The sequence below is a fragment of the Phodopus roborovskii genome, unplaced genomic scaffold, assembly GCF_943737965.1.
Source record: "Phodopus roborovskii unplaced genomic scaffold, PHOROB, whole genome shotgun sequence".
NCBI lineage: Eukaryota > Metazoa > Chordata > Mammalia > Rodentia > Cricetidae > Phodopus > Phodopus roborovskii.
Window position 1 is genome coordinate 64,425 of NW_026126855.1, and position 21,158 is coordinate 85,582.

The 21,158-nt window shown below is 42.2% G+C and overlaps 1 protein-coding gene across 1 annotated transcript; it reads right to left on the minus strand.

Moving 5' to 3' along the window:
• Window positions 1-17,166: 17,166 nt before the first annotated feature.
• Window positions 17,167-18,359, minus strand: LOC127214636 (RNA-binding protein with multiple splicing 2). The gene has a single exon (XM_051174970.1). It carries the CDS (start codon window positions 18,242-18,244, stop codon window positions 17,621-17,623), a length of 624 nt encoding a protein of 207 aa, XP_051030927.1. The 5' UTR covers window positions 18,245-18,359; the 3' UTR covers window positions 17,167-17,620.
• Window positions 18,360-21,158: the final 2,799 nt, after the last annotated feature.

A 21,158-nucleotide genomic window follows, 5' to 3' on the forward strand; every position in this document is an offset into this window, starting at 1 on the left:
TTTCTCCTGGCTTTTACAGCTAGGTATTTGTTATGTTGTTATCTGAGAGGAGCCAAACATAATCTGGTTGTTTCCTAATTAACTGAGTAAATTATGTTTTCCTTTTCCCTTTATTTTACTAATGTTTAAGTCTAAAATGTCTCCATACTCATCATCATCTTTGTTGCTCCATCTTCCTCCTTGCTTCGAAGATATATATATATATATATATATATATATATATGTATGTATGTATGTATTTGTATATGTATATGTATGTATGTATATATATGTATGCATATATATATACACACACATATGTGTGTGTATACAGTCTTATATGTTTGTGTCTCAGTGTGTATAACCTTATATGTGTTTATGTATATATGTGTATATATAATACATACATATATATACATATATATAGGTGTTTGTGTTTGCAATCATATTTCCATGTATATTCTTGTGTGTATGTGTGTGTCCCAACACAGCTGAAAATCTCAGCCTTGCTTAAGTTTTGCTACTTCTCTTTTCTCTACTGAATTCCAATTTAAATACACTATGATACATCATCCAGTGATAATATTTTAAACAATATATATTTTTTAAAGAGAGGGTTTCTTGTGGAACTTGGAGACCAGGCTTGTCTAAAATCATGTGTTCTGCCTGTCTCTGCCTTCCATGTGCTGGGATTAAATGCATGTGCCACCGCTGCATGGCCTTTTTACATTTTTATTAATTTATCTTTTACATTCCATTGCCATTACCTCCCCCCATGTCTCTCACAATTAACATCTGCTCCTCAGAGGGTAAAACCTCCCCTAGTAATTTTACTCCGTCATCTCACTGAGGCATGAAAATGGCACCTCCATACCACCCACACACCTGTGTCTCCTCTGAACAATTGATCTCTCCATAGAATGGGCTCTGCTAAGTCAGTTTGTGTATTAGACTTGGATCTTGGAACCCCAGCCAGTAACCTCATATGTGTCCCATCTACACCATTGCCACCTTTGTTAAGGGAGTCTAGTTGGGTCTTAAGCAGATTCCCCTTTGTCAGACCAGAGTCAGTGATCACTCACAATCTTGTATCAGCTGACTCTGTGAGTTTCCCCTTCTCAGTCTTGTCTCCTTTGTTCATACTCTTACTCTTCACTCACTTCGTTTGTACTCAGGAGCTTGACCCAATGAATATTGAAGTGACTAGAGCCTCACCCAGCCATGAGAGGCTGCAGAAGACCCAGCAAGATGTAGGTTTACCAGCATGTGCTGACCTTTTGTCTAGCTTCTGACCTTGCCTGACCTTGCTGAACCTTGCCCCAGTCACAAGGAAGCCAGATCTCTCCATGAGGCAAGGAACCAATTTGAAGTTAGCTGGCTGGGTCTGAATACTTTATAGTATGCGAAGTACAGAGCATAGCAGCCTCCATGGTAGGCCTCTAAACATGGCAACAATTTCTGCAGGGGTAGTTGGCCAATCAACAAAGGACACCTTGCCCAAGCCTGGAGTCACTTCTTACTCTCCTTTTTGCACTTTATATGGAGGCCAGGGTAGGGTGCCCAGGCTAGCCTTGTAGTTGTGATCTCCCTGCCTCAGTCTGTCATGTTGGTGGGATAACAGTTTTGCATCACCAGGCCTAGCAACAATTATCTTCTCTCAGCTCTGAGATCTTTCCCTGAAGATGTTGTACATGGAAATTGCCACCTCTGAGTCAATACTAGCCATCAAAGCTTCAAGGGTCTTATGGATGATACTTTACTTTACCACTAGAAGGGAAGATATTATCAGAAATGACATGGGTTTGGGCCTTCTTTCTGAATCAGGGAGTAATTTCCTTCCATGCATGTTAAAATGAGGATTACCCACTACTTCTGAGGGTCACAGCCTGTTCTTGTGAGAAGGAGATGCGGGCCTTCAGATCAGAGATATTTCTGTGTCAATACTTTTGCTGAATTTTGATTTAATGCCTCAACAGAACCAGATTGCTTGAATGAGAGAGAAAGGAGAGAGAGAGGATACAAGATATGATTATAGATGACAGTCAGGAATTTTGTGGATGCTCAAGGGAGTGGAAAGACAGTAGGCAAGCCATCCCAGAGGACAGGATGTACATGTAGATTTTAGTGAGTCCAGCACAGGGCTGCTCTGATGAACACAAGGGGTTTGCCTTGGCACTCTGGCTTTGCCTTATCTATTAATTACTTATTTTTGATGTTATTGTTTCCTATTATTTAAACAATTTTCTTTCCTGCGATATTGTTATTCCCACAGAGGTGCATTCATATCTGCATAGTGTCTGTGCACTACACATGATATATGTGTTCACTAATGTGCATTGTATTTGACCACATACTCAGGAATTTAAGGTGCTGGCATCATTTTCCTGTAATATGTAGAATTCAGACAGAGAGAGCTGAAATCCCTTATAGACATTGTTACTAATTGGGATTCTTCATCTCTTTTGGTCTGTAAGATGTGTATGATTAAAGATGAAGGTTTCTGTTCTGTCTGATCCCTCCCCATTTCAACCCCAAATAAACCAAGAGGCACTATATTCATTATAAAGTGTTGGCTGATGTCTAAGACTTCTTATTGGGCTAGATCTGTCTTAATTATTAACCCATAACTACTATGTATTTCTATATAGCCTTATCTTATCAGAGAGTGCCAGGCACCTTTCATCTTCCAAGTCTTTGTAAATGCTCCCCTCTCTCTCCTTCTTCCTTCCTCCTACAGCTGTGTATATACCTCTGCCTGGCTATTGTCCAGTCAGTGTTTTCATCATCAACCAATGAGAGCAACATATGTACAGAAGGACATCTCCCATTGTGTTAGTATTTATTGGTACCATCTCATTAGAATTTCTATATTCTCTCCTCAACACCATAAGAGACTTTTTCTTGTAAGAAGGCCTTAAGGCAGGGCCCTACAGTTATGTGGTGTGTGTGTGTGTGTGTGTGTGTGTGTGTGTGTGTGTGTGTGTGTGTGTGTGTATGTAGACAGAATTTTTGAAGGTGTAACACAGTGACTAAGGGATGCTCTGGTCGCTTCCTTTGTGGTTTGTTTCCAGAGAATACCAAAACATACCCAATATCCTATCTTTCTCAGGATAGTAACAAGCAAGCTTTTGTTCCAGGAAACTACAGAGTCTAAGATGCCAACAGCAGAGGGGAAAATCCTTCCATCAGGCAGATGTTACAGCTATCTTCAGGGTCATATTCTGGAAAGCAAATGCCTCTGGAGATGGTGATAAGAAACCTGCCATGTCCCAAGGTACATCTGTAGCCTGATTCACTGAAAGTCTGGACATGAAGGAGAGCAAGGTAGTAGGTGAAGATCAAAGTTGGTGGTGGAGTAGATTGAGGTTCAGACTAACTGCATCCACTGCTTTCTCTTCCCTCCTAATGATAATAAGTCTACTGACTAGGACAGAGCCTCTGGTAACTTGATTTGCTCTGGTGGATGTCACTAGGGACATTGTTTCCTTCCATGGTCCCATAGACCGCACCCTTCAAAGATTCTATAAATGGTTTCAGGAAAACAGTATGTGAGGGGACACAGTGTGAGGAGTTCAGCCTCGTTCTTCTCTCTATTGAAATAGCCTCTTTGCTTTGCCTGGCTTAGGCAGGCTGCTGAGCTCTGTCTATTCTAAGCTGAGTTCTGTCATTCCCTTGCACTGTAGTTTTTGAAGTATCACCCCTTCCCTGTGAAGAGATGCACTCTCTTCTGGAGCCACAGAGAACATAAGAATTCTCACTGTTCTTGCAAGGTAATCCCTGTTAATGCTGAATCTCCAACAGAGAGCAAGCCAGCCCCAACAAATCTTCTAGCTGAACATAAATTTATTGTAATTGGCAGAGAAGCTATTCCTTCATAATAATTGTGCCTGTTGACCATATTTCTGGATGTTCATCCATTATCTTAATTTTCAGTGCATGATTTCTGTACTAGGCATAATTGGAATGGGAAAATCTGTGTAATGGATCACAGTGTGAGATCTAGGACAGACACATACTCAAAGGGTGTTCAGGAGATTTTCTTTTACCTACCTAGTTATGAGATAATGAAGTAAAAAATCCTTCCTGGTACTTGGGTCCTGAAGGTACATGTTTATAAATTCCTCCCTGATGTCCTATGAATGATCTTTTATGTTCTCTGTGTTCCAGTGACAAGAAAATGACAATTCAGGGCTGGCTGCAGCCTCTGTTCCCTCTGCTCTAGATGAAAGCCTACACCTCTTTACACTTAGATTCTCCTTCCTCTATCTCTCAAGGTCTGGGATACAGACAGGACATGTGGTGCATGCCTTTAGTCCCAACAGTGACTTGAGAGGCAGATCTGTGAGTTCAAGGACAGCCTTGTCTACAGAGAGTGAGTTCCAGGACAGCCAGGACTGTTACCCAGAGAAACCTTGCCTTGAAAAACAAACAAACAAACAAACAAACAAACAAAAGATACTCCTAGGCCAGATGGTTCATTGGATACAGTGTCTGCTGTTAAGACTGATGACCTGAGTTGTACCTGGCAACTCCAGAGAACTGAGTACTATGGCAGGTACTCATACTCTTACAAACATATACTAATATAATTCTTATATTATTATTTTGAGACAGGGTTTCTCTGTGTAGTTCTGGCTGTCAGGAACTTGATATGTAGACCAGTCTGTTGTGATATTTTGTTCATGCTCTAACAAATAAAGCTTGCCTGAAGATGAGAGAATGGAACTGGCCACTAGTTAACCACAGAAGCCAGGCAGTGGTGGCACACACTTTTGATCTCGGCACTAGGGATCTCATGCCTTTGATCCCAGTACTTGGGAGGCACACAACTTTAATCCCATTACTAGGGCGGTAGAGACAGCTCAGCATTTTGGTCTGAGATTCGGTAGAAGTAAGAAGTCTCTAGTGGGTGCCCCTTTACTTCTTTGATCTTTCAGTATTCATCCTGATATCTGACTCTGGGTTTTTTAATATTAAGACCAATTAGTGCTATAGGCTGGTCTTGATCCTCCTACCTTATTTTATTATTTTTAATTATGTGCATGTGTGTGTGTCTTCAAGGCAGAGATGGTAAGTTAACAGGCCGTTATGAGTTGCCAGATGTGGGTGCTAGGAACTGAACTCAGGTCTTCAGCAAGAGTAGTATGTGTTTTTAGTCATCTCTCTAGCCACATAAACATATTTTTTAATTACAGTCAGGCAGTGCTAATGTTTGCCTTTAATCCCAGTACTTAGGAGCCAGAGGCAGGTAGATCTCTGAGTTCCAGTATAGCCTGGTCTAGAGACAAAATACCACATTGGCTATAGGAAAAAAGAAATTCCATGGCCACATAGTACTCTAAGAACTGAACTGATTAAAATAGGAAAGAATATTAAAAGCTGCAAGAGCATAAAGGAACATGTTACGTGTTAAGGCAGACATATTAGAATTACAACTAACTTCTCAATGAAGATTTAAAGAGCATGAAATCTTTGAGACCAAAGATGCTAACACACACTGCTTTACCCTACAAATTATTCAAACACCAGGGTTGGAGAAAATGGCACATTCCATTATAAATTAAATGAAAATATTATCTATATACAAATCAAGCATTAGAAAAGCTGCTAGAAGGGAAATTCAAAACTAAGGAGGATAACTATACCCAAGAAAACACAGGAAAAAGTAAATTAACACTGGTAAAAGTGAAGGGCCCAGACCCTCACCCAGTCCCCTGCTTGACTCCCATGACAGGCTGCATAAAAGTACCAGCAAGTTGTAGGACACTGAGTCAGAAGCATGAAGTGAACCCCTACTTTCTCAAATCACTGGGAAGCAAACAGTAGATACCCTCCTTGTGGCAATGAACCAATCAGAAGTTAGCCTGCAGGCTCTGGATGTGCTTTCCTGATAATAGTGGAATGCAGGGCATTCCCAGTGATGACCTCTAGGAAAAGCATCCTTTCTGCAGCTGAGGCTGACCAGTCAACTGGAAACAGGGTGCCAAAGACCAAAGGTCCAACAGTCTGGAGACTGTTGCTATGCAACTAGGAGACCCCCAGACACTCCACGGGCTCTACTCCAGTATATGTCCTGCCCCACTGCTGCAAGGGGTTCCTCCTTCTCCACCCACTGTTACAGACTGACAGTTATACCGAGTTAATTCATAAATAGACTCTTTGCTTTTGCAGTGCATCAGGTCTCATGGTAGTGCTGGGGGTTCAGAGTCTGGGCACAACAAAACCAAAAGAAGGAAAAACACATATATGCACACACATAATCTCTCTCTCTCTTTTATACACACAAAGACACACACACACACACACACATTCACTCATCAATTACAGTATGAGCAATAACAACAACAATATAGAATAAGGTAATCAAAACCATTGTTTATAGATAGTTCTCAAGAGCATTTTTCTAAATTGACCAATGCAAAGACAAAGACTAATAGAATGGAAGTGAACAGGTTCCAGTCTTCTTGTGTAAACAAGACACATATCTACACATTAAGGATACACATTACCTAGGGTAATAGGTAGTGCACAGTTTTAATCCCAGCACATACAAGGAAGAGACATGTGGATCTCTATGATTTGGAGGCAAACCTTGTCTACAGATTTAGTTCTATGAAAACCAATCTACACAGAGGAAGTCTGCCATGAAAAAAAATATAGGTAGTTCTTGCTGATGACGATGGAATCAAAACTCTCAGTATACTGGCAAACCAAATTTAATGACATACAAAAAGTTCTTCACCATTATTAAATTGGCTTCATTCCAGATAAATATAGTGGATTAACCATATGTAAAACATCACAAAATTAAACCCAAGGATAGCTATTACCTGACAATATAAAAACATTCAAAAAAGTTCTATGGCCTAGGCTTGTTCCTAACTAGCTCTTATAACTTAAGTTAGCCCATTTATATGTTATGTAAAGATATATTGCTATGATTGGTATAATCAGAAGCTGAAAGGTCAAAAGCTAGGCAGGAGAAATAGGTGGCACTTCCAGGAAAGGGTGAGGAACTCAGGATAAATCTAGGCACTCAAAGGAGATGGCAAATGAGACACAGAGGCATTTGGACATACAGAATGAAAGAACGGTAACAATCCACAAGGCCAAACATAGATTAATAGAAACTGGTTAATTTAAGTTACAAGAACTAGTAAGGAACAAGCCTAAGCTATAGGCCAAGCATTCATAATTAGTAAGAAGTCTCTGTTATCATTATTGAGGAGCTGGCTGGTGGGACAAAGAAAGACTTGTTACACCTCTCTCCATCTTGCACCTCCTGTTTCCTTTCTGAGTCTTGTAGTGTCTCCTGTGAGCCCAGATCCCCCCTTTCTCTCTCTCTCTCCCCCAGAAATCCTGCCTATACCTCCTGCCTAGCTATTGGCCATTCAACTCTTTATTAGACCAAGCACAGCAAATACACCTTCATACAGTGTACAAATATCCCAAAACACTAGATCAGGTGCAGGGTTTGGGGGCTTTATATGACAGGATAGAGAATTTTCTGGGTGTTAAAGTTTTATCAATAGATGTACTTTTTATAGTCAAAGCCGAGTGATATTTTTCTTGTCAGGCAAATGTCCTTATTTTCACGCTGAAGTGGCATCCCTATACTTGACTTACCTCTATGCCTGAAGTCCACAGTGCACACACCCTATCCACTTCACAGGAAAGCTTCGAGACATCTTTGGATACTTCTTTCTCACCTGAGTCCTGAAATGCGAAATGTAGCATAGGCAGGCCTCTTAGTTTTGCTTCAGAAAAACGACTGGGTCGATTACTTCTTCCCAATGGGCTAGGATACTACTCAAGCATCCTTGCCAGAGGCCAGCTGGAATTGGGACTTGCTTACATCCAGAGAACAAGTCCATTAAGTTCATATTGAGGATCCTCACCTACTATGCTGCATTCACACAACAGGAACAGAGCAAGAATGGTAAAAGCATTCCTCAGAGAACCAAAGCTGGGTAGTGGGAAGTAGAAAAGTCTCAATGAAAGGTCTGGTGCTCCAGGGATGGCTTGCAGACCTGTGGAACACTGAAGTGCATAGGGTCTTAGGTCTCCACAAACCCGCAGCCTGCCATTTTGAGGATGCTGCCAGATCTGCTGTGGAGTGGGCAAGGGTAGATGTGAGTTACCACAGAGGTGACCTGCCAGGAGCGCAGATACCTATGGAGTAGGGATGCTGGCCTGGACTCGAACCAGGGAGCTAGGACTAGCTAGCACAGCCTTCTTCCCGGAGCCTGTCGCCCTGTCCTCGGACAGGGAGTTCTGCTTCCAACCTACCCTTCGTCAAAGTGCCATGAGCCATTTACTACGCCTACTATAGGACTAAGTTGTAAGGAAGTTAGAAGTCGGTTCTAATGCCGCCAAAGCTCCCGCGGACCAAACTTCGAGTGTTGGTGCTGCAAACGTGCCAAGACTAACTGCAGGAAGTCCTGAGCTGAATGAGAAACCGCATGCAGCTCATCCCTCAAGGAGGAGCTTGGGCGAACGCTTGTGGTCCAGGGAGGAAAGCCACCAGGGTGCAGGCTGGGACTGCTAGTCCGTGAGCTGGCCACCCGTTGCACACTGGGATTGGTAGTCTTTCTTGTACAGGCATCTCCTTTGGATTAGCAATATGATTTTCTATGGTTTCATTATAAATATATTCTGGGCTTTTGAGATGGCATTCTTCTTCCTTTACATCAATTATTCGTATGTTTAGTTATTTTTTTTTATGACCTGAATTTTTATTGCTATTGTGTCAGGATGTTTTTTGGGAGTCAACATTTTCTTGGACTCTTATATCTAATTATGCTATTATAGCTTCAAACCAGAGATTCTCATTTCCATCTCTTGTATTACCTTAGGTGGTATTTTCTCTGTGCTTATTGTTCAGATTCCTATATTTTTTATTTCCAGTGCACGCCCCAGCTTGTTTTTTTTTAATTTTAATTAATGGATTCTGTTTCCATTTTCAGGGGTCTTGAATATTTTCCCTTGATATTGCCCACTGTCTTTCATCTGTGCTTAGATTTATGCATATCTTCCACAGTTTATTTTGAGTTTAGTTAAGCGATTTATATGTAGACCTTTATCATCTTCATATATTAGTATTTGATGGTTTTTTATTGTTTGTTTTTATTTGTTATTTTTCTTTGCTCGTTTGGGAATGTGCACAGCTCCTTTGGCAATATTCAGCACATTCTGTAGAACAATACTTGGGATCTCCTGGGGACGTATCTCCTTCTGTGTTATTCACCATGTCATTGTGCTGGCTTCTAAACAGCTAGGTTTGGGGTAAGTTTAAGTTCTAGGTGCAGATTTATGCATTTGTAGTTGTTAAGTGGGTGCTTTGTTCCTTGGATCAGTTTCCTCTCTGGGGATTTCAGAGATTTCCATTTTTGGCACTTGTCTGTGTTATGTTCTGCTCTCTTGTGTATTCGCAGACAATGTTGGAGACTGGGTTACTGAGTCAATATTAAGTATGGAAAGTTGGAGGAGGTTCTTGTGATCTCTTGAGAATGGGGTCAAAGAGAATTGGGAGAGTGTAGCAGGTTTCCTGCTACAGAGCTGGGGTTGAGCCTAGGATCACTGATTATCTGAAAGTTTTGGGTCTCTCTTAGGCCTACTCATTGCTCAAGGGACATATCTGTGAGATCCACAGGAGATTTTAGCAAGGGCAGAAGTCAAGGTTGCCAAGTGCGTTCTGTTACATAGGTAGTGATCAGTTTGTGGGATAGGTTGTTGGTATCAGGGACAGAAGAGAAAGCCTGCAGGAAGCCTAAATGGCTTTCCATCACATATAGACTTGAGGATTATTTATAGTATTGAGCCCATATTAATCATTGAATTCATATTAATAATTGAGTTCATATTAATCAGTGAATGTTAATTCTTTTGATTTTTCTAATGTTTTTCAATGACCTTTTGTTATTTGCTTTTTAAAAAATCTCTTTGTGCAATTTATTTCTCCCTATGGCTTCATAGATGTACATTTTCTGTCATCTTCAGGTCATCTTCTCAAGTCATTACTTAGTGAGCATGGTTTGTGTAGTTTGTGTGTTCACGGAAAGTTCTGCTTCTTCTGTTAACCAAGGTGTTACTCCTGGTGGATATATACACGCAGGTTAGCCATCAGTGTTACCGTAAGCCTTTCTGGTGGTATAGTTTTAGTTGAGGATTCCAGTATACTTGTGATGCCTTTGAATGCGTGAGAGTTTTCTTTTCAGTGTGTGTGTGTGTGTGTGTGTGTGTTTCTATAATACTTCTTTGTGGGTATGATAAAGCACTGAGTACATTTAAATTGGAGGAAGTTCAAGTACCTTTCATCATATAGTTTTATAACCCATTGTCTAGGCAATAAAACATGGGAGAAAAGGCAGAACCTGGAAGCAGGAGCTGAAGCAGAGACCACAGAGAATTGTTGCTCACAGGCATGCTTCTTCTGCTTTGCCCAGCAAATGTTTCCATATATTACAACTTCAACTGCTTTTGTATAGTATTTCCTAACATAGAGTTGGTCTATCTCTATCATTTACTAATAAAGATCATATGACATTGCCAGTCCCAGGATATAACTTCAGGATGGTAACTACTGAATCAGAGTTCCCCTTTCCTCAGTACTCTGGCCTGTGTGATGTTGCCATTGGGACAAGTGTGCATTGGTACTTTAATTGCAGTAGTCAGTGTAGTCCCTTTGTTGTATCTCAGCCGTGTTGAAAGTATTATGATAATGTATGCATTTTTCTGACCCATTTGTTTATTATTTTTTATGTTTTGGGGTTCCCAGGGTCTCATAAATAATGGTAGATTCTTAATTTGGGTGTGAAGCTGACAACTAAGATTAGCCTTCCTAGTGACCCATGGAAAAGGAGTTGGAGGATTTCAGGATCCAGGATGTACCATTCCTTTGGAACACCTGTGTTTGCATCTGCTGACTTGGCAGCAGTTAGAGAAGTCAGAAACTAAACACAGATGGGGAACTACAGCTGCTAACCATTTCTGAGTGTTGTATTTCAGACAGGACACTCTGGTCCTTGATAAAGTTCTGTGCTATAGAAGTACTGAGAGCCTAGGGAAAGAACATCTTAAAGCAGCAGAGGATAATTTAATATTTACAGACTCCTAATGTAAATCCTCTAAGAACAGGGAAGTCAGACATGAGTAGTTAGGAAGAAACAAGAGATTGGTGGAGCTGGAGCAAACATTAAGGCCCTGGAGAACAGTAAACTTACACCTGGAATGAATTCGTGTTAATTGTACTTTGTAGTTCAATGGAATTTATCAAAACCTGAAACTAAATGTGAAAATTCTTCAAAATAGAAAAAGTAAAATCCCCAAGTCAATAATGTGAGGGCAACTTCTCACACGTCTATAGACACAGATATATAGAAATATGAAAAGCATTTGTACTATTTTGAACCAGAGCTAATTCAAATAATATTTTCTGTTTGTTTACTAAAGTAAATGGATGCATTTGTTCATTTAACTGCAATATGTTTGAGGATAATCGACGAAGAGAGGAAAGAAATAGAAACTGACAGAAAGAGAGAGACTGGGAGGGAGGAAGAGAAGAAAGAAAAGAATGAAAACCAGACAAGGAAATTCCACCGCTTATACAGCCTGGAAGTCAGAACCTATGGATACCTGCCGTCTGTCCCATCTAAAAGAAAGAAGGCATGTGCTGTGTTTGAGGGTAAAAGCTGATTTGGCAAATTCAGACTGTTAGAATAACCGCAAAGCCTTGGTGTGGGGAGACATGCTCTTGACATGAATATCCGTCTGGTCCCTAGTGATTGTAAATCTAGTTTTAACCAGATGTCGGGAGAGTGTTGTGGCTATCGCAGGTCTCTATCCACTGCCTATGAATTGGGAATAAGTGGCAGTTTTCTCCTCCTGCTGGATCAGAGAAGGCAGCCGACAGCACACTGAAACACAGTTTTCACGGGCTCAGAGGCCAGAATTCCAACCCTCCCAACTGTCTTTTCCACAGGTATCTGCCCACACCTAACTAAGCATTCTCAGAGCTCCTGGCCTCTGCAAAGACTGGATCTCCACCAAGCTGCAGAGGGTGAGAAATCAGCCCTGCCTGGAGGGTGGAGCCCAGGGTGGCAGGGTGAATGTGGTGAGGGAGAGAGTAAGGTGGTGGTGGGGAGAGTTGAGAGGAGGGTGGTAGTGAGGCCTTTTCATTTGGAGGGACTGACTGAAAGCGAATTGGGTAGAGGCAGAGCCATGGTTGAGGTGGTGCACTATTGTTACTGATTAGTTATCTAATTACAAGAAGGAACTATTGTACATTCTCTTCTGACCTCCACATACGTGACTTGGTGATAACACAAGCATAGACGTAAACACAATAAATAACCAACCGACCTGGCAGATGCTGGTTGTCCATGTTATCCTCGATCCACAACCTGCAGCTCTGCTTGCCAGTACTCTGTACTGAGGCCAGAATTTGGATCAAGTGCAAAGAACAGCCAAGAAGTTCATAATTTGTGCCTTGTATTTTGGCGGGCCCGGATGAAGCTGGGTATTGTCTGTTAAATAGTGCTGTCTTGTAGAATACTCCAAGCCATCCTATGAAGCAAGCACAGGAGAATCACACTCCAAGATCTCAAATGACACAGAATGAAAAGGGTCTTGAAAACTCTTCAAATAAGATCAATCCCAGCTTTAAGTTTTCAAATTAGGATTGTACAATTAGCAAACACAAGCCAATGCCCTCCCCCCTCCAGGAAACTTCACAGGATGACACATTTCTGGTTCTAAACCTTTTGAATGAGAAGAGAAATACTCACTATCTGCTGTTCTCATGCTGTTACATACAGCTTTCTTCTGGAAGAGCACAGAAATACCTGCCTCTCTCACATACATGTATCTACTGAAAAGATCCAGAACTGGATACCGTAGTGATCTCCTCTAATCCTGTCACAGGGCAGGCTGAGGAACATGTATGCATGCATGTATACATGGATGTGGTAAGAGAGGACTCTACATTCTAATATGTCAGAAGCTGGAACAGGAATATTACACTTTCGAGCTCAGCCTACTCTACATAGCAAGTTCTGAGCTGTACATGGTTACTTTGTCTTCAGAGGGGAAAACTAATTTGAAAAAGCAAGAGTTCTGAGACCAAAGCCAACTAAAGCTACTCTCCTTTTGTACTCATTAAATGAGTTGATAAAAGTACTTAGTAGCTGAAACAGAAGTAAACCCCAGACATCATTACACAACATGACTACTAATACTGCCAATGAATTTTAGGACACCTAAGAGCCATATGAGGCCCTTATTTTAAAATAAAAATAAATAAATAAATAAACAAATAAATAAATAACAGAGGGTTGTGGAGATGCCTTTAATCCCAGCACACAGGAGGCAGAGGCAGCCAGATTCTGAGTTTGAGGGCACCTGCTCTACAGAGCTCCAAGTCAGGCAGGGCTGTTAAACAGTGGAAATCCTGTCGGGAAAAACTTTAAAAACCAAACAACAAATAAATTCAACCCCCTCCAAAGGACTCTGAAACCCTCCCTACAGCCATCCCCTCTGCTATTTCAGCTGCATTTCTGCCTCCATAATCCCCACTCTCCCCAGCATCCTCTTCCTGAGAGCTTGCCTCCTATAGTCATTTATCCTGACCAGCAGCCCCACTGTTGCAGCCAGGGGGAGACAACAACTGAAGAGATCACAACAAACAGACCCCACCCACCACTGAAGGGGCCACTTTGCCATGGAGGTAAACCCAAGGCACATGTCTAGCCAGAGGGCGAAGCAGCTCTATGACGTCACGCAAGGCAATAAATCCAGTCTGGTCCAGGTCCATTGATGACCCTGGAGCAAGTGTGTGGGCTGTGCTTACTTTGTTTCTTGGGCACAGAGGATTTTCCAGAGGAAATTTCAACAAGAAAGATCCCTGGTGGCTTAAAGCTGCAGAACACAGCAAAGAAAGGGAAGGAGTGAGTGAGGCTTAAATCAAGTAGACTTCTTGGGATAGCTCGGAAAGCCGGCCGACAATGAAGGGTGAGCTGGAGGACAGACAAGGATTTGAGAAAGGTATGAGTATAGAGGGCCAGGAACTGGAAGCTGAATCAGGATACCTGTCACAACAGAGTCCCAAGACCACTTTCCAGGGAATTGGCTCAGAGTGCATAAAAGCAATCGAGACCCAGAGTGTGAAGCCACCCGACTCAATCTCTAGACTAGAATAGATGTCAGGATAAGTGTGTATTATCCCCAGGGGGAACTAGTGTCGCTCAGGAGAACTAGAAGAGTTGAGTGCAAGTCCTTTAGCTTGTGCTGGCCCCTGCCTACCTGAATAAGTGCTGCCAAGGACCCTGCTCCCTTCCACTGCCTGGCTTTTCATGCTTCCTCTCATAAAAACCTCCGTAGGTGCATGCAGTATCACAAACCTAAGTCGTTGGTATGTGAGCAGAAAAGAGAAGCAAAGTGAACACTGGAGCGGTTTTAGAGAAGACAGAAAACACTTTGAAAATTAAGCCTCTGATCTGGTGATGCACACCCCACTGTGTCATATTATCAGAGATCAAGTGCTTAGGCATGCCTCAAAGTCAATATTATTATGTATATAAAGGAAATACTTGATCTTGTGTCCTATGCCTTTGAACCCAGCACCCTATACCACATAAAATAATGAATGAAAAGGTGGTGGGTGTGTTCACAGGGCATTGGTGGGTCTTACCTTTAATCCCAGCACTTGGGAGGTAGCGGCAGGCTAACCTCAGTTCCAGGCCATCCAGGTCTACAGAGTTAGTGCCAGGACAACCATGGCTATGCATTGAAACCCTGTCTTAAAAAACCCTGTGTGTGTGTGTGTGTGTGTGTGTGTTGTGCTATGTGTAAGGACATATGGATTTGTGAGCATGGGTGTGGGTGTAAAATAAGTTCTGGATGAATCAAGCTGAGTTCTTTTTGACCCAGTTGATTGATGAATATGTTGGAATCCAAAGTCTTAGGGAGGAATTTTTCACCTGTTAAAATTAGCCTTTAGCTTTTCTGTCAGGGGTTGAAGATTTAGCTTAGTGGTGAGAAGGGTTGTGTAGCATGCCCAAGGCCCAGGGACTGATCTCTAAAGCTGAATACAAAATCCTTTAAATGAAAAGAAGTAAGAAGACAGGGGCTGTTGTTCTCTAAGAGCCCTTATGTTGGAACAAAACCATCATTAGACTGGATTGAAAGTTGTGACAACCTCTGCTTCTGACACCTGCAGGACATCGGATGAGTTTTCCAGTTGCTAGCTGATTCTTTTTGTTCATTTATACTTTATTTTTTGTTATTTCATTCCTGCCTATTTGTTTATTTATCTATCTATTTATTTATTATTTGGAGAAAGTGTCTCATTTTGTATTCCATGGACTGTCTCAAGCTGGGAGATAATCCTGCCTCTGCCTACTGAGTGCAGGGTTTAAAGGTGTATAGGACCATGGTAAATCATTAATTTATTATTTATTTAGTGTATTTATTTACTTTCATTTCTTGCAACAAGATTCCCTGTGTAGTCCACTGTGACCTAGAATCACTCTATAGACCTTGCTGGGCTAAAACTCATATAGAGTTTAGACTGCCGGTGAGTGGAGTTAAAGTTGTGTAACACTACTGCCTTTTTTTTTTTTTTATTTATACTTGTTGAATGTTCTCAAAGTTCATGGAGTTCAAGAGGCCTTCGAGCAGGAAATCATGCAGTATAAACTGAAACAGAGTTCTTGGAACAAAGTGAAGACGGCTCATCGGAAGATCTTCCCAACTTACTAGTGAAGATTCATAGAGAAGAAAGCCTGGGATGTGACCATCAGAATCTTCCAGAATATCAATAGGAAGGATCTCAGTGAGAGGGCAGCAGGAGAGATTGCTGGTGAGTAGGGTCAAGCTTCTTTACCGTGACGTTTGTGTCATAGTTTTGATACCTCTTGTTCATTCCCAACTTTCATAGGACAGGCAGGTGTGGGGAATATTATTCTACTTGAAGAAGGAGGCAGACTGGGATAGATATGTTAGCTCTGATCTGTGAAGTCAAATGCATGAAGGTTTCATGCCCAAACCTACCTAGATTGTTAAACTTCTACCTAGGACATCAGTCATTTTACCCTTGTATCAAAAATGAAGACTTAACTCTAGAGTGAAGTGGTAACTCTGGATTTGGTCAGGCAGCATCAGAAAACACATGGGGGTGCAGGAAGTTGGCACTGTCTGTGTAAACCTGAAAATCTGACTTCAGAAACCACATAAAATCCAGGCATCAGAGCAAGTTGGCCCTTCAGCATGGCAAGGTGTAAGGTAGCTGAAGAGAAACCTGTCTCAAAAAATGACATGGAGGAGGGGCTGGAGGGATACCTCAATGCTTTTAAGGACACCTGCTACTCAATCAGAAGACCTTTGTCAGTTTCCAGAACCTACTTGGTGGTTCACAAGCAGCACATAACCCAAGTGTCAGGGAATCTAGTGCCCTCTTCTGTCTCCTAAGGGCACTGCACTTATGTGATACACATACATATGCAGACAAAAGCACCCATATACATCTTTCTTTTCTTTTTTTTTTTTTTTTCACAGTCACTTCAGGTTTTTATTTTGCATTTCATTTATGATCCAGTTTCACATTCTCACAGGGTCAGCAATTACAATAGCCACCTCCAGACATCACCCACGGTCCGAAGCAGCCAAACATCCGAGCTGAGGTTAAAGGTAAAGCACGGACATGCTTGTAAAATAAAACAAAATTGCACAATTCATCCTTCATCTCATTCTTCTTAAACCAATGCCCAACACAAAGGCCGATAGCCAAGGAACGGAAACACCTTTCTTCTTCATGCTTCAAACTAAACATTAAACTTATCCGACAGGCTGAACAAGGTCTCTTCAATAATTAATGGTAAACACATGAAAAACCCTTTATGATCCATAAATATTTTGTTACATAGGGTACAAAAATACTTTTCAGGTTTTGGCTGGTTTCAAAGTTCAGAAGAATGAAGAGCAGTGGCAGGGTGGGGTGCACCAGGGCAGGCAAGCACAGGGAAGGCTTCTTAGGCTTGTCAGCCCTCTGGAGAAGGAGACAATGCAGTACTCTGATTGGAGGTGAAAGTCAGAGGCTATGGATCTGCTGCAAGACCAGGATGAGTCTGTAAGAGAAAGTGTGTGTGTGTGTGTGTGTGTGTGTGTGCCTGCGTGCGCGCTGGGGGGGGGAGGGCCTTCTGGTCAGAAGTGACTGCAAGGCTCAGGCCTCCCTGAAGTAGGGTGAGTGCAGGAGTCAGGAGTAATAAAGACAGACTAGCCTTGACAAGCCTCCAGTGCCAAGACCTGTTGCTATGGCAACAGTGTGGGAACAAACCGTACAAGTTTAAGTGTCACAATTCATAAACATGCAAAATTAAATGTCCCTTTTCCTTGATGGGGGAACTACTGAAGTAAGTTTGAGCAGGTCAGGCTGTGCTGGGTTCCCAATGAGGCCGGCAACCTGGGTCTAGGTGTCCCAGTAAGAAGCCTCCCAATCCTCCTGGAGGCCTTGGAGAACTGAGGAGGAAGGAAACAAGAGCCGACTACTGAGTCAGGCTTCAGATTCACAGTGTCGAGAGGAAGCAGCAGTCTGCATAGCCCTCAGGTGGCAGTAGGGCACCAACTCCAGAGTGACAAGACTGAGGAGCTAACAGAACTGGCGATACTTCCATCCTTGCTGAGTGGTATCAGAAGAGGGATACCAACGCACCTGAGCATGTAGGGTGGCGGCGGCAGCAGTGGCAGCTGGGTAGGTGAGCGTAGTATGTGAAATGGCTGGCGTCAGCTCTGTGGTGTAGAGAGGGTAAGGGGCCCAGGCCTCTGGGGACGCAGGAATCAGAGCAGTCCCCATCAGATCATAAGGGTCTCGTGCAATCAAATGTGCTCCTAGGGCAGGGTGGACATTGGTGGGATTTGGTGTTGCTATTAGCTTGCTCTTGGCCATCTTGGTGTTGGCTTTGGCAAACTCTAGCCTCAGGGTTTGGGGGTTCTCAGGATCAAAGCGAATACCATTCAATGCGTTTTTGGCTGCTTCTGCTCCTGCCCGGCTGTCAAAGATCACAAAACCAACAGGCTGTCTTGAAGTGAGCTTGATCAGGGACCCTTCATAGCCCTTGAACGGCCGGAAAAGCAGATACAGTTCTCTAGGTTTAATATCCACAGGGAGACCACTGACAAATAGTGTCCGGACCTCCTCCTCCAGCGGGCCGCCGGGGCCCGAGCCGGTGCCCGCGCCGGTGCAGTGCTCGACGTCCGGCTTCACGTTGCTCATGGTGAGGGGGGGACGCGGAGACGGGAGCGGGACGCCCGGCCCCGAGGTGAGCAGGGGCGCGGCGACCGGAGCGCCCCCGAGGGGAGTGCGGGTTCGTGAGCTGACGGGCGGCGGCCGCGTCAAGCTAGGGAGAGAGGGAGGGGGGCCACATTAAGTTTGGCAGGTGCTGGAGGCGGCCGAAGGAGGGGAGGCACCGGGGACGCGAGCGAAACCATATACATCTTTCTTTTCTTTCCTTTCTTCTTTCCTTCCTTCTTTCTTTCTTTCCTTCCTTCCTTCCTTCCTTCCTTCCATCCATCCTTCCTTCCTTCCTTCCTTCCTTCCTTCCTTCCTTCCTTCCTTCCTTCCTTCCTTCCTTCCTTCCTTCCTTCCTTCCTTCCTTCCTTCTTTCTTTCTTTCTTTCTTTCTTTCTTTCTTTCTTTCTTTCTTTCTTTGTTATAAGCGCAGGGCACCTAAAAAGACACCTAGCATTGGCCTCTGGTCTCAACATGCATGGGTACTGTGCCCCTTCCCCAACTCCTACACCTACATACCTTTCATGTATGTATTTGAATCAACTGTTTTCTGGTGTGAAACAAGATTCTCCCTTTTTTTTTGTCGTGGCTGGGTCTGTTTTGTTCTTTAACAAGCACAAGTGAAAATGGTAAAGCCATCTTTCATTAACAGCATGGTCTTAAGAGTCATATGATTATTTATCCTGGTATAAGATGTCATGGATGCAATTCATGATAATGGTAGGTCTGGTGCTATGAAAAGTTTCTCATGCCTCAGTTTTTTGTTTGTTGTTTTAAAAAAAATGTCTCTGTGCTGTTCTTTCTACTCTGCCTTTCTCTAGAACTACAGATATATATATATATATATATATATATATATATATATATATATATCTTTGATTTAAGTTTAAAGTATATGAGAACAAGAACAATTAGATTCTGCCTTAGATGAATGTGAGAGTACTTGCATGCACTTCTGTGTACTATGTGTGTATATTTCCCTTGGAGCAGGCAGAGGGTGTTTAGATATTCTGGTACTCGACAGTGGTATGGATGATTCCTGAACTGAACCCAGGTCTTCTGGGTGCTTGTAACCACTGAGCCGTATCTTAATCCCCATGTGTTATGACATCATACCATGTCTCATGTATATCTTTATATCCTTTTTGTTGTTTATGCTTTAGGTTCAATTTTGTTTTCAACTATCCTTATTCCCTGTTCAGCTACTTTTATTTTGTGGTTTTGGATCCTGCCTAGACTCTCTTGTTAGACCAGATTAGCGTGAAATTCACAGAGATCTATCTGCCTCTGCCTATCTATTTCTGGGACTAAAAGGGCATACCTCCTGGCTTCCGTTCAGATACTTCTAATCAATAACAAATTCACCTATTAACTTCTTTTGAGTTTTTTATGTTATTATTTGTGTGTGTACACACATTTGCATAACATGGTGCACAAATGGAGCTGAGAAGACAACTTTGATAGTTCTGCTTCTGTCATTTGAGTTTTGGGGACCAAACTCAGGTCATCAGACTCCTTGTCAAATGTATTCACAACCTATGCCATCTCACCAGCCCCTATCTGTTGGTTCTTAAATTTAGTTAAGACATTTTACATATGCAGTTTTACTTGGTTTTCCTCTGTCTCCAATGTTTACCCAACCTGCCTTTTATTTATATGGAACACCTTTTAAAAATTGTTAAACTTAGCATACAAAATGAGTTTTTTTATAAAATTGTGTGTGTGTGTGTGTGTGTGTGTGTGTGTGTGTGTGTGTGTGACTTGCTTTTCTACCGTATTCACCCACCGTGACTCTCCTGTGTTTCTTTCCATCTAGTTCCCTCTTGTTCCCCTAAATAGACTCCTTTTTCTTTCATGCCATATATGTGGGAAGTTGTATATATAGACCATTTTTACAGTATTTTTAAAAATTACAAGTATGTGTGTGTGTGTGTCTGTATGTGGGATTACATATATGAGTGCATTTCCTGCAGAGGCCAGAAAAAGAACTATTAGAAGCTATGTCCCAATTTGGTTTAACAGATATATGTAGGGAGCCTAACTACTAGTATTCCAGAGCCTCTACCTTGAAAAAAGCTTTTGGAGGGCAAGTTCAGTTGTAATGAACATTTGCTTCCTGCAAGATCTATGAGGCTACAGAAACCCTGTCATATTTTGAGAGGTTGCAATTACATAGAAACATACACAGTCTTTCTCAAGGTCATAGTACCACAGACAGTCCCAAATAAGATATTTTGTAGGGATGGTGGAGACCCTTGAGATTCTAGAGTTCTGGAATTCACATGGCCATTCATGTGAACAAACAAACTAAAAATGTTGCATACTACACTCCAATTGTGAGTGAAGATGGTGCACTAAGCTCAACAAAGTCCCTGGTACAGTTTTCTCAATGTAGCTGGGGCCACTCACTCTTTCCTGGTTGTTTCTACAGTCCAATAGGGACAGAAAAGCTTACTCATGCATCGACTTTATGTTATGCAGATGTGTAGATTGCTGAGTGCACAGGCCCAAGGTTGGCTAAGACTGACTCAACTCCATATGGAAATGTGTGGATTGCTGAATGCACAGCTAGGAAAGGCTGACTTTCACCTCTGCCTAATTAAGAAGATAATTGCAATTTGGCTTGAGGTTCTCACTCAAGAAGAGATTTTGACTCATGCCAGATAAGGCAAGATCCAACCAATACTTTAGAAACTTGTGAAAATCCAGCCTAGGGTATGCACATTTGGATTTTCAGCATTTCTTTGGTGAGGTGCCAGGATCTCAAGTGAGGCCTATTCAGGCTGTAAAGCCATATGATGATACAAATAAACAATAAAAGTAAATAAACTAATGAGATGACATATATGAGAACTTTTCCACGCAATATTATTGGAGTTCCCTTTTGAAACCCTTCATAT

What these genes read in the sequence shown, in the direction of transcription:
- LOC127214636 (XM_051174970.1), bottom strand. Translation starts at nt 18,244, where the DNA reads ATGAGCAACGTGAAGCCGGACGTCGAGCACTGCACCGGCGCGGGCACC.